We start from the raw sequence: 14,562 nt of genomic DNA on the forward strand, positions 1-14,562 counted from the left end.
AACTGGACTAATTAAAGTAGGTAAAGATCTTTCCAGACACTAATTTACAGAATTTTTGTTGTTTAGATTTCGTATACTTATCCACCACCCTTTTCCAAATATGAAATGGCAACATTTAGGTCAGTTGTAAAGCTGCACTGCTGATACACATGTGGCCTGTAATATTTATTTTACTGCCTTGGCTGGAGTTGTTTCTTAACACTTTTAAGGCTTGTGGGAAAATATAGTTTTTAGAAGATCTCAAACCAACATCGTGGATTACTGTCTCTAAAGTAAAAAGAATATGTATTGCAAAGATTTCCTGCTTTCTGATGATGGATAAGAGACCATAAAGAGTCACTAAGAACGACAGATAAAGGCCGAGGCCCTTTGTTATCACCTTCTAGTGGTTTCACAATCTGAAGCTTTTCTGGTAGGTAGGAGCGACTGCTGATAGACATTCCTGAATATCCAGTGAATTCTGAAAATCTGGAGTGAGTTCCCAGTGACATGATGCTCTCTGTGGGGGTAACAGAACCACTATGGAGTTCTCCCTTTTCTGCCAGTTCCCGCAACTTCCTTTCCTGCTCTTCTTCAAAGAACTTCCGCTCCGAGAGGTAATTCTCCCGCCTGAGGGAAAGCCTACGAAGGGCAGTCTCTAGGTCACTGGAGCCTGGAGTCCCTGGAGTTCCAGGCTTCTTCATCCTGTCCTCATTTCTAAAACATAAGAAAGGACACACAAAAAAAAAAAAGGTAGGGGGAGGGAGAAGAACACATTCTTAGAAATGCTTAAAACTCCCACATGACAGTTTTTCACAAGTACTATGTCTGGCAACAACTTGCTACTTGTCCAGAGAGCCCAAAGGCAAACACCAATCTTTTGTTTCTGTTTCATACTACAACAGTTTTGAAATCTAGTTTCTGCCAGGAAACTCCTGGTTGGAAAACCTGCACTTATGAGCTTACTCCTACCAAGAGATGAGAGATGACTTCTTGTTGTATGCCTTACAGTTAGACAAACTCAAGTAAGCAGGCCACATCTCACAGGGCCAATGATGCAAGAATACCACAGTGAGTCACAAGAGTATATTATGCTGAAAAACATATATTGTTTTGAGGAATTAAATCGCTTTTACTGAAAAGTATATACAGCATAGTGTGGAAATGTACTGGGGGAAGAGACAAGTAGCTAGCTAGAAAAATGAAGTTCTGATTGGTTTCATTCACAAGTTTTTATATTAGGTAACCTACAGATGCAAACTTTATTTTTAGGATCAAAAAAGTTAACTGCAGCTGCAACTGAGATCAGAACTCCCTGGCATTTACATAAAATGGTGAAAATACAATTACTTTTAAGTATCAGCTCACAGTTGCAAAAACAAGGGTGGCTTTACATCGTCTGGAGATGCTGCATCTCAGAACAGGCGTGAGTTGCAGACACCGATTGATACACAGTAGTGTCAAAAACAGTTCCTTTTTAAATAAACTTGAGTGCTCAAAAACTATAACACAAAAAGAGGGAAATAGAAACACTTTGCCTTTATGTCAGAAGCAAAGGAAAAGCAAAGTCCAGTGCTACAGTACTGACCCATTGTCAGAGGATTCTGTCTCTAAGATGATGCTATTGGTCTTGTTGTCTATCATTATGTTAGAGATGTCTCCCCCATAGAAACTGGAACGTGGAGTGCTGACGCAGCTCGAAATGACTGAGTTCATAGCAGAGGACTGGTTAGAGCCTGGGATATTCATTGGTGACGGAGTCATGGATCTCTGCTTGACAACTTGATTAACATTTCTCACTGTCTCGAAGACCCGCTTCTGATGACTGAAAGACATACGCACAGTCAATAATTACACAGTACCCTCTTACCTTAAGAAGGAACAGAGAAACAGGTAACAGCTTATTAACAGCCCTTCCTATTCACAGCTCCACCAACCACTGTGGTTTTATGTATAGTTTCTGTAAAGTAGTATGCAGAGGGTCCTGTGCTTGCTACAGTCCGGCCATTACTCAATCCATCAACACAATTCTTCCATCACCCTAGAATATTTTTGACAGAACATTTGACAATTATGTGCATGGACCCTTTCAAATATTAATAAAAAATAAGTGAAAGAGCATTTCAGTACATCAGCTAAAAACGCTCTAAAGCCATTATGCGGAAATGAGTTTTTAGAAAACAAAATTGATCTCCATTCAATTCTTAACTATGAACTGGCTAATCCATTTTAAAAGAGAACTTGAATTTACTCTCCTGAGTCGCTCTATGCAAGCAAGTCTTGCATCTTTTCTCTTTGAAACCAATTTCTAATCCCCTTAAAGAGTAGTGGTTTTTTTGAAAAAAAAAAAAAAAAAAAAAAAAAAAAGAAAAAAAATCCCAGAAATATAACAGACAAGAGGCTAGAGAGAGGCTGTCAAGGCTGAAAACCTAATTTTTGACCTAGTTCCACAGTTCATTTTTATCACCATTGTCCTGGTGATTGTCCATAGCAAACACTGTTCACCTGCTTCAAGATTAAGATCAGATGACACTTCAGCAGCAATTTCTTGACAAAATAAAATTGCCCCATGTCATGCTACACAAGTGTCACTACTGCTTTGTTTTACAGTTCAACAGTGGATGAACACAAGAACAGCAGATTCCTTTTAGCTGAAAGGTAACACTGCCAGGATGTAGCAGCGACAGTATGCCTTATGCTATTTAATGTCATTCAAATTTCTTTCCTTCTATCCATGAGTGCTCAACAGTTGCACTCTTTGTGTGTAGGCTCCAAGTCTGTAGCTGTATATCTTTAAGAGGCTGAATCTAAGGGCATTTATCAATAAACAGTCCCATGGAGGTTACGACTACTAGCACTGCACAAGTAAATAAAACCAAGACAAGTCATGCAACCAAAAAAAGTATCCTCCTTTAGTACATGCAAAGCGTTATAAAAGACATTCTAAAGAAGTTAAACAAGCCTTAAGTTAGATTATTCTGGAAAGACAAAAGGATCCTATAGGGTTTGAGCATGCTCACATCTTTCTGATCTTACACTTTCCTAATCAATATTTAACTCTGTCAAAGCCTCATTTACAATTCTTGGCTCCTGCTCAGAGAAGGTTAATGTATGAGTCAACCTTTTTGTACACGCAATTAGAAGGTTTCTGGGAAGTGCCTATTGTAACTTCTGACTGTCCTTTCTTTGTAAATTCTGTTTCTCTAACAGACCCTGTAAACTGGATTAACTTGTTTCAAATTAAACAATCCATGCTTTGTACAAATCGGTGAGATAAACCCATGGGAATACACGTGCAACTGGCGTCAGTGAGGCCATTTCTGCCAAGCTGTATCTATCTATGGCTTCTGGACTGTCACAAGTACTTAACTTGTTCCAAACTACTCCCTTGTTTAATTCAAGAGAACTTTAGCACAGATGCAATGGGTATCACACTGTAAGTACCCAACCATTCCAAATCCCTTTCTGCACTGACGTTCTCCCTCCAAAACTGGATTAGATCAATAATCACCTGGAATAAATGTTATAAAACCTGAAGAGAAAACCCACTAAATTGAACTCTTCCCCTAATCATGGGAAGAAACCTAGCATGGTAAAACACAAGAAAAGAAAACTTCTCATTCTCAGCACTCACAAATGAGGACAAAAAGTTTGTAAGACAAGGCAAAACCTATATATAGGTGCTTTCTTTTGGCAGCTTTAGCAGAAAATAAAATAACCCCAATAACTAGACAATTTATTTTTCTTTCTCTCTGTCATTCACACTTGGCCAGAAATATTTCTTTCTAAATCTCTAGCTCTACTATTTCCTGTCTTTTTATTTCTCATCCAATAATAATTAACTTCAGATATAATCAATCAATTAGGAACCAATTCTTTTCAGTCGTACGCCAAGTCAGGAGAGTCGGGTTCATCTAAATGCAGTTCTTTCCTCATTGACCCTTCTATCTCTGCTGCCAGAGAATCCTGTTAAAAATAAGCACAAAAGAGAAAAAAATATCACAGTATTAATATTTTCCAGAAAATAAAAATGTTTAAGAATTTAAATTGACTGGAAATCTGGAAGACTAATGTAGATATTTAAAGCACTGATAAAATATGGCTTAGTTTCATTCTGCTACAGTTTCTAACACCTAATGACATATAATATCTGTCGAAAGAACCTAAAAAAAAAATCCCAGGCAACAACAGAATTCAGGTGCCCCAACTTCCTGGACTGAATTCTCAGTTAGTGAATACTCAGCAACACTCACTCTTCATGTATAAAGTTTTGCTTGATAGGTTTTCATTTAAAATAAACAGAAAACACTCTCCTCTTTCACAACATTACCCAACCATCTACAAAGACGAAACGGTTCTTGGCATAAAGCATTATATACTTCCCCCATAAGGTTACAGGTGACAGGCCATCCATTTTCCATGGCTGGTCAGTCAGTTTTACTGCTGGGTGTAGAGTCCAAGTATCAAATATTTACAAACCTAAATGATCTTTCATGCCATGATTTGAAAATCATTTTCACACAAAACACATAAACCTATCTCAGCACAAGCACACTGTTTGCAGCTTTCAACTGAATTTTTTGTGCAAGCACAACTTGTATTATTAAACATCTGCACCTTAAATTGGCCTGTGTTCAGTCTCAGAAGGGAACACAAAAAGGCAAGCTAAGCCTTTATTGGCAATTTACTTGTGAGCACAAATAAAATGTGTTCTTCCTCAGCAGTAAGACAAGACATGGCTAAAGATAAGGAGGGCCAGATTCTGCTGCTTGATTGCATTAATGTAATTCAAAGGAAACCACTGATAGCACTGCCTTCAGAATTAATGGAACTATTCTAAAGATATACAGGCAAGCAGAGCCAGTCACTGGACACATTCTTCTTACCCACTCTTTTTTACTCATTTTGTTGATGGTATTGCATATTCCCTGTGCTTTAAATGTCATAATCACATGAAACCACTGAAACTGCCAAAATTTGTTGCCATAACACAGATTAGCAACAAATATTCTTTTAATGAACCACTGAGTTTTCAGTGATCCTAAACCAAGAAGATTAAGTGTAACCCCGTTTAAGTACTGAAGAACTAGAATGTAGATCATAAGAGACTAGAAAGATGCCATGTCTGGAAATCATTGTTATCAGGAAGTTATATCTTCAACAATACTGAAAAACAGGAAGCTCCTAATGCTTTCTAGTGAAGATCAGCACCATAGTACAGCAGATGCATAACAAAGATGTACGGATTGGTGTAGTAACCTGTTAATGCTACCCATGATACATAAGCATAGCCAGCTGCAGGTTGTATACAATACTGCAGCAAAACCAAGTAGCTGCACAGCACCACTGTTTCAGCACCAGTTATGCAAAATTGATCACTCAGGTATCCTTTAACATTATACAAATACACATTTCCCCCATGTTTATGTCTGGCCCAGCATCCTATCCCTGAAGCTGTAATTCAGATAAGAACACTTCCTTTGCTTGGTTGTTCTCTGGTGTGTGCAGGTTTTTTTATTAAATCTGCTTACCATAGGGAAGAGACCGAGGGAGTGGTACCGACGTGATATAGCATTTGGCATTGTCTTGTTTCTGAGGTTTTTCAGCTCTTCTTGAGCCTCATGAAGCATTTCCATGCACTCTGCATACTTGTCTTCCAGCTCTCGCAACTGTAACATATAGAAAACAGTACAACACCTTACGGGGTGCACTATTACCATAAAAAGCCTACAAATTCTTTTCACACTGGTAAGCGATAATGGTGCAGGGAAGAATATTGCCCTTAAAAGGAATAGAACTCCAACAAGTCACTGTAACTGAAAATCATTAATAACATGGATTACTCTGATCAGCTTTAGTGCCTAATCACTGCCATGGTGACCACAGAGGAAAACAGCACGGGCAGAGGACAAGACTTTTCACAATGTTCCAAAGGACTTCGGAATTTTAAAACCTATACTTGAATGCATACATACATATGCATGTATAACCTTCAACAGCCTAAGACCATGCCTCACTTTTAGCTTGACTTTCTGAGGAAATACATCTTATGTAATCCCTCTGTCAGCAGATGTCTGTGTACCCTCACAGTTTTTGAGTTTATCAGCCCCTTCAACCAAGTCTGGCAAAGGGGCAGAATTCTAAAATACTGCAGTCCTACAAATTTCATAAAAATAAGCTATTTGGCTTAGAAACAGAGATCCTGTCCATTTTATTTCCTAAGAGAGCAATGGAGAAGAATGAGCTCAATCTTTTAGGAGCCCCACAGATACAAAAGGTCCACAATCAGGAAAAGCTTCTCTGGGCATTCCCACCTTCAATGCCAAATAGTCCAACTACAACACACATCCTAAGGGGATCAAGCTTTATTCATTCTATTTTGTCCACTTTGTTCACGTGAATATAGTGCCCAAAAGACATCCAGCAATCCTGGACTGCCGACGCCTGAAAATCTGTCTAAGGCAGCCTTGCACTTTTTTGGATGTCTTTAGTTTGAGGCTTTATTCTCAGTCCTCATCGTCCCTGGATAAATGGCGGAAAAAGGCATCCAATGTTTACATTAACATACTTTTATCACACTTAGCGCATTGATTTCTAAGGTACAGAAAAGAAGGCACACAGGGATCTACTTTTTATACTGTTACACACATTTTTTAAGTTTACACACTTCTTTCAAACCTTTTAATAACACAGTACCATTGTTAAATATATACCGGTATATATTCTATAAGTGGTGTTAGCCTAAAACAGTTTTCTCTATCTTATTTTTATCTTTAAGTGCAGGTACTCAAACACATATTCCTCCGCAGGAGTCAGCAGCTTCTTTTCTCTCCTTCCCCGGCTGCCCAAGGTCTTTTAGTGAATTCCTGCATTATCTCAGAGGCCTCTGTCTGAGCTGCTGCTTCAGGGCCTCTAACTGGAACACCTGTTTGGTTCCCTACACTAGACTGCCTTCAGTTCATTCACCGAACAAACAGAGTTCAAAAGAGCTCTTCCATGTTATTTCACTATTCAAAGTAGGCTTAGACTATCAGCCTAGAGAAGTCAACCTCTGAAGGGGTTCCTATACAACTATAAGCTTCTGTTTTTCAAAATGTATGTTAGTTGAAAGTGGAGAGAATAGGAAGGAGAAGGTTTTGAATTCTACTGGGAACATAAATGTTCCTTCATTCCATATACATAGGCAAAATTATTTAATACTTCTCATCCAGCTTAGACTAAACCTCTCATGGCAAAGTAAACAGTCATTGCCCTGCTACTTAATTATTGTCTTACTAACTAATGTACTCACCTCTGCTGTGAGCTGTCTCTGGGCATCTTTAGCTGCTCCCAGATGCTGGACAAGTTCCTCATTTTCAACTGCACACTAAAATACGACAAAAAATGTTAGAAATACTGTGATGGTTTGTCCTGTGATGATATTTGTGTCAAAATTCTAACTTTTCTCAAACCTCCTCTGCAGCAATATTAGTCCACATGTTAGTTCAAAAACATTTAAAATGTTAACACAAGAACGCACAGCATCAGACTGTACACTGCTGAATGAAGCTCCAAATGAATATGTGCCCACTGAAATACTTGCCCTGACATTCTTGTCTTACCCACATTACTCAACGCAGCATTTTACATCTAATATTTAAAATAAATTTAACCATTGCATTTGACAAATCATATATGCATCTTTTAATAAATTGATGCTTTCTAGTCAAGTATGCTAGATATTAAACATCAAACAAGGTCACCCACATAAGGAGAATGGAAAAGTTTCTTTTGGCTCTAGAACACAGAGGATTGTAACCTGTCCTCCAGCTACATTAGTAGCAAATAGCAGAAGTCTCACAACTGGATTCCTTACAGCTTTGGCCTTTTTCTGCAGATCGACTATCTGAGAGAGAAGATGGGTGATTTCTTCTTGCTGCCGGGCAGCATCTTCAGTTTTCTTTGCTAACTCTTCGGAGATATTGGCAATCTGGATGTTTGCATCCCCTTTAAGATAAGTGATTACAATTAACACCACAAACCCAAAAGCAGAAAAATAAGCATAAAGATGTTCTTTTGAAACATCACTTGATTCAGCAGAATCCTACTCCAATACACAATAAGGCACTTTTGAAAAATAACATTGGGACGCAAAACCTGAAAGACATCAAGTGCTCATGCTGCAAAGGAGACTGTACTTTCCCGTAACCTTTTCAATGCCAAATTATTTTTAAGTGAGAAAGATTCAGCTTACAGCCAGCATTTTCTGCTGTTAAATTTCAGCCAGAAATTTTCTACTCATTTCTTTAAGGAAAATAAGTACCATAGAAAAATATGACTGACTGGGCCTTTTTTACCAAACTATCTCGAATGAGAAGTATAAAAGAAGTAGGGACATACTCAGCTCTTTTACGCAGTCATTGACAAGCTGTTGTTCTTTCTCTTCATAAGTAATTGTTTCAGTCTTCAGCTGACAGGCCTGTTCAAGAAATCCACATCAAATATGCTACATTAGCACATTTGTTCTTTGCCAGTCTGTTGTTGCACTTCCATCTGCTTCAGAAAGACAAGCTATTCTAATCACTCCTTCATGAAGACAGTGAAAAAACTACAGTTTTTGCCTGCCCTCCCTCATGTTCTGGAAAAAAGAGTCAGGTGAACATTCAGCAGAGACATTACTGTATGGAGAAATTTACATCATTATCACCATATCCCCACTAGATGTCACTTCTGTATTTTGCACTAAAAATAAAAAAGAAAAACCATAAACCCAAAAAACCCTGAACACACAAAAAATGAGCATGCAGAGCTTGATTTGGTCACCTGAGCAAAGCTAGGTATCATCACAAACTAAATAAATGCTTGGTTTCAATAACTGAATTAAACAATAAACTATTTAAAAGACATTCAGATAGTATTTGAAAAGTTCTGGCACTGTAACTATATACCCCACTAAAACCCTCAGTGCTGCCTCCTTCCCTGCTTTGTTGTTTCTGCTCTGATTCTAGGAGTGCCAAAAGCAGCGTGACTACAGTCAGTTGGTTCCGTCTGGCACCACGTTGGTGGGTCTGTAATCTATCCCCAATGCTGGGGGAATGCACAGACACCCATGGACTGCATCTGTAGAGAACTGCACAGCTCACAGGTTTCAGGTTTGGCTTCATCCTGTGCCTTCCTGGCAGGCACAGACTGCACCTCCTTGGATGGGAAAGCAGTGCTACTTGGGGTTGTCCAATCTGCTCCTGACACAGTGGCTCTTTCAGTTCTAACCCTACCTTCATTATTCTCAGACCATCTATTGCTCATCTTCCTTGAGCAACTTCTCAATTAAGTGTATACAGCAGTCTCCACTACCTCTTTATAATGGGCCCTGCATTTGCAGTAGAAAATGCTAATGACACTGTTTTCATACATTCATTCTTAGATTAAAAGTATCTCTTCAGCTATACTCTGCTACATGTTTGCAAAGTGGTAAAAAGCTCCCAAGGTTTAAAAGTTGCATTGAAAATATAAAATTATTCACTTCATATTCAATTATGAAGAATTATTTCTGACAGAGAACAGTAAATAAACTTTTAAAAAGTGTGTTATCTGTGAAACAAACACAATATTATCAGAAATAAAAAAGACAAGAAAAACACATCTAATTTAAATTATTAACTGCCTGAGTTGAAACACAAATTGAAGAAAGTTAATGCAAATTTAGGGTAGCAATTATTATTTTGACCAACACTGAATTTGCATCAGAGACCACGCCAGCCTACAAACTTCAGATCTGCAGCTACAGTCACATGAATCTACCAGGTCAGCTCTCTAAGACCTGTTTCAAAGTGCAGTGCTGAACTTCAAATTTGATCTGCCCATGCTCCTGCACATTCTTTTGGCACAAAAACTGCTTTGCATGTAGCTTCATTCAGGAAGAATTTCTTCATGGAAATGATTAAGCATTGGAAGGGACTGCCCAGGGAGGTGGTGGAGTCACTGTCCCTGGAGGTGTTCAAGGAATGACTGTCTTAGTGTCTTGGTCTAGGTAACGAGGTGTTGATCAGTCAAAGGTTGAACTTGATCTTAGAGGTCTTTTCCAATCAAAATGGTTCTGTGATTCTATGCAGCTTTCACATTTCAGCCTTTCCTTCATTTAGAAGGATAAAGGATGATGATCAAACAACTACAGAGAGATCTGCATCGCATATGGAATTATATACTCTTAGTTAGACTCTCTCAACTTTTAATACATGCTTCCCCACACCTGTGGTTCTGGCATTTAACTGAACAACTATATTAAGCAAAACACAAAGGGAGCAGTTTCACCTCAGATCTAAGCACAACATTTTCCTCTTCAAGATCCTTGAGTTTCTTTTGAAGAGAGTCCAAATGAAAGTAGTTCTGGACGGAGGAGGAAGATTCATTCCTCTTCAGCCTTGTAACAAAAGCAACAGTTTTAACTCATTTTTACCTGTATTATGGCCGATCTTGCAGAAGAACAGACTGAACAGAGGTCTCAAAACAAAACAGCAACATGAAATACAGCTTATTCATACTTTTGGGCAGCAATAAATTTGCAGTGAATTTTAAAAGAGAACATTTTAAAAATGTATTTATTATTCCACACATTTCCTATAAAAAGTTATTCAGCCAAGGCTGTGACAAAAGAAACCACCTTACTACAGGGAGCAACTCAATAGCTCCTGATTAATGCTGCACATGCTTCACCAGAATGCAGCAATAACTCTGCAAGGGCAGACAGCCCCTCAGAGCCTGCAATGCTGTTCAGCCAGCTAATTGCCTGGAACCCACACTATAAGCCATTCTTTCTCTCTTTCCCTTAGCTTGGAATTTTTCCATAGTGCCTTTAGGTCCTTCAAGCACAAAGGTCACACGTAGCATGTTCTAGCACATCGTGCAAATGTGTGTGGTGTACTGGGCTACTGTCGGCAGGGCCCATGCCTGCCTCCAGGCAGCGCTGCGTCAGCAGCCTCCCTATGTACTTTGTGCTCCTGACTCTTGTTGGCACCTGGACAGCCAGCTGGTTCAGTGCAAATCCTTACAGCTGGTGCCATGCTCCAAGTTCTGTGTCCCATTTATAGTTCCAGTCAATAGAGGGATAATTTTACTACTTTTCAAAGCTATTAAATTGTCCGAACTACCCATGCTTAGTAGAAGACGTAAGATTCAACACTGCAGATCAATTAACTTACGGGGTGGAACAGATGGACTCTGGTTCACTTTCCTCAGCAGCACTGGTATAGAACTGGAGCAGTTCATCTTTCATGGAGAGCTCATGCCGCAACTGAGAAACCTGCACAAAGAAAGAGCTTGCAGATCAGTAATTTGATTTTCTAGACACATTCTTAAGTAAATCCACTACAAATTAGCAAGTTATTCATCCTCCAGGCATCAACTTCAGACTACATTAAGAGGCCAAGACTGAAACAGACCAGAATCATTTCTGTTATTTCTTAGAAAGGAAAAGTGTGCCTTTTAAATTAGCCACTAAATGTTATTTTTTAAAGTTCAAAAATGCAATTATCCACTGCTATTAGACATGTTTCTCTTTCACCTTCTTTAAGACGAGCAATCCTGATTCACTATTGCATTAGTCTAGATCCATATCCATAGTAATGGATGTATTGCAATGATAGTGTAAGAAATTAATGTGGCACAATCTAGCCAAACATGGTAGATGGAGACATTTTTTCCTCTCTATGGGCCTTTAGACAAAATTACTAAAATACTTGTGTAGCAAGGTTACATTTGGGACTCAAGAGCCTGTTGAGCTAGAGAACACCACTACACAGTGGGAGGCTGCCATTCTCATGCTCTTCCAACCACAGAGGCTGCAGTCAGTATCTGGATGTAGTTTGGGCTTTTGATCACTCCAAAACATGAGTTTAGTAAAGTAGTTTGTGGAGCTCACAGTTACAGGGAATCTTAATCACTCAATCTCGATGTTTTGTTCCTTTTTGATATGTGTATGTACTAATTAATCTTGGTTAATTTATATTGAGATTCTCCAAGAAAAGGGTTAAAAACTCAGCTACATAGTATTACACCTGCATCATTTCACAGCTGCAACTTAAGACTCCAGTAGCAAAAGATTAATTTTTATTTGCCTTGCATAACTATAGATAGCATAACTGATCAGAAGATCCATTTCCTTCCATTTACACTGCAAGACTAGGTCCTCACTTTCCAATGCAAAAATTGCAGAGCACATTTCTTTTTATTAAAAACTTCTGCTTTTTACATTGTAGGCATACTTTTCTTTGTAGTTATTACTGGAAAAAAAAAAGCAGAGAATATCAATAAAATATATTTGCATCAAACAAAAAGCACCCATAATGCCATAAAGCACTTGAACTGTGCAGAATATGAAGCAAACAAGGTCATTTACTTTACTAAGGCTATTCAGTGTAATCAGAAGTGCTAAGGCACCAGTTCCTCCTGAGGCTTGGGTTCTAAATAGCAAGGGGGGGGAAAAAATCCCCAACCAACCACATGTTAGAAAACTATTAAATAAAATCCGTGCACTAATTTTTGGAGGCTCATTTTCTCCATTTCGGGAAGAGCTAAAACGCTGAGTCAAAAATAACAATTTACTTCCCACAAGCACATTATAGCTCAGCCTCTTTAAGTAGCAAAGATTCAGATGCTGTCAGTGGGTGGGCACTAGATCATCTCCAGCTCTTGCTACTGTTTTTTCTATATGAATTAAAAAGACTGAGAATACTATTTTTACTGCCATTTTTGAGCATTCCAATACTCCAAAACAGGGTGAACAGTCAGTAAGCCTTACCTTTTAATGGAACAAGAGCTGAAACAATGGGCACAAACTGTAACACAGGTGATTCCTTCTCAACTCTAGGCACAACTTTTTTATTGTGAGGGTGACCAAGCACTGGCAACAGGTTGCCCAGAGAGCTTGTGAGAATCTCCATCCTTGGAGATATTCAAACACTGTCTCGACACAGTCCTCAGCAATGGACTGTAGGTGTGTCCCTGCTTGAGAAGGGGGTTTGGACAAGATGACCTCCAGAGCTCACTTCCAATCTCAATCATGCTGTGAAACTGTGAAAAACTCACTGTGGTAACTTCCAGAAACACCTCCCTTTGACACAGCATTTTGTGGTGAGTAACCTCACCCGGTAACTAAGCACCCACCAGCTGAGCATGTACTCTGCCCCACAAACCCCACAGGATGGAGGAGAGAATCAGAAGCTCAAAAGCAAGAAAAACCTCACGGGCCGAGACAGTTTAATAAGTGACATTGCCCATCAAGCAAAGTGAAATAAGGAATTTATTCACTATTTTCTATCAGCAGGTGGATGTTCAGATACTTGTTGGAAAGCAGGGCCTTGGCACACATAACTGTTACTTGTGAAGATGAAGGCCATAATCATGAACATCCCAGCTTCTTCCTCCTTTCCCTGAGCTTTTGTTGTTCAGCATAAGCACATAAGGTATAGAACATCTCTTTGGTCAGTTTGGGTCAGCTACCCAAGTTGTGCATCCTCCCAGCATCTTGTGCAGATGGGGGGCAGAGTGGATATTAAAAAAAAAGATAGGGGAGAGAAGGGTGGGTGGGAAGAGCCTGGATGCTGTGCAAGCACTGCTCAGTAATAGTCAAAACACTGTTTGTTATCAGCACTGTTTTAGTCACAAATCCAAAGCACAGCATCAGGTAGGCTGCCACAAAGCTTCATCCCAGACAGACCCAATACACATTTTCATACTGCAAAACACAGGACTTGTTTTATGAACAGAAAGAGCCTCTTCTACATTTTCACAAGCCCCTGCAACATGTGCCCTTCAGAGCATTCAACTGCATAATGCAGCAATAGAGACTGAGCTCTTGCCCTCATTGGGACAAGGCCCATGATATCCTGGGAACTAAGATAGCTCATCTCTTTCAGGCTTTTAATTCCCTCTGTTGGCCTGAAAGCTTCACTCAGCTTCAAAACTATCTCATGAAATAGCTGCACCTATATTAGAAATAATTTAAGGAGAGGATAAAAGGATCCCCACACAGAGCACAATAGTTTAGAGACATGGGACCTAACTTGCAGGAACAATCCTTACTAAATCATGAATAACCATTTCAAGAGTCCAGCTGATTTGTTTTCCTGACTGCAACTAAATGTTTAACAGGTTGGAATTATTCAATTAAAAGGAGGTGAACAGTCAACACCTTGTTACACTGTATGTAAATAACATGCCAAGCCAAAGAGTATTTCTGTCTTTCCAACACTTTCTACTCAACAGACCAAAACCAATGTTCTCTTTTTTTAAGCCACTAATCTAGACTATAATTCAGCTTTTTCCTTTCCTCTCCCTTAACAGAGAACAAAATCAGACCTGGACTTTAAAACCAGCTATCATCAAAACACAAACTCTGATAAGTAACCTGGAACTAGATTAACAGGACTAGAGGGCTGTATTACTCAACAGTTAACACAGTTTTAGGTGGTGTTACTTGAGGACTGACACTGTCCTTGAACTGCTGTCTAAAAGCTAAAATGCTTCAGAAACATCAGACAAAATCTGTAGAGGAAAAAGAAGCTGAAATTGGGAAATACTAGAAAGATTAGGAGAAGCTAAAACTAA

The 14,562-nt window shown here is 39.0% G+C and overlaps 1 protein-coding gene across 7 annotated transcripts in view; it reads right to left on the reverse strand.

Annotated features, from left to right (window-relative positions):
- TRAK1 (trafficking kinesin protein 1) overlaps positions 1-14,562 on the reverse strand; it is a 129,156-nt gene that overhangs the window by 21,077 nt on the left and 93,517 nt on the right. For all 7 annotated transcript variants that reach the window (XM_027675594.1, XM_027675591.1, XM_027675590.1 and 4 more), the window contains 9 exons: positions 11,157-11,257; positions 10,270-10,378; positions 8,359-8,437; positions 7,835-7,965; positions 7,271-7,345; positions 5,511-5,648; positions 3,869-3,945; positions 1,568-1,804; positions 380-696 (listed from right to left, as the gene is read on the reverse strand). In XM_027675594.1, the coding sequence (XP_027531395.1) occupies positions 380-696; positions 1,568-1,804; positions 3,869-3,945; positions 5,511-5,648; positions 7,271-7,345; positions 7,835-7,965; positions 8,359-8,437; positions 10,270-10,378; positions 11,157-11,257 (1,264 nt within the window). The remainder of the gene's footprint in view (positions 1-379; positions 697-1,567; positions 1,805-3,868; positions 3,946-5,510; positions 5,649-7,270; positions 7,346-7,834; positions 7,966-8,358; positions 8,438-10,269; positions 10,379-11,156; positions 11,258-14,562) is intronic.

Source organism: Neopelma chrysocephalum, unplaced genomic scaffold (assembly GCF_003984885.1).
Source record: "Neopelma chrysocephalum unplaced genomic scaffold, ASM398488v2 Primary Assembly neopelma1_26, whole genome shotgun sequence".
In the NCBI taxonomy this organism is placed as follows: domain Eukaryota; kingdom Metazoa; phylum Chordata; class Aves; order Passeriformes; family Pipridae; genus Neopelma; species Neopelma chrysocephalum.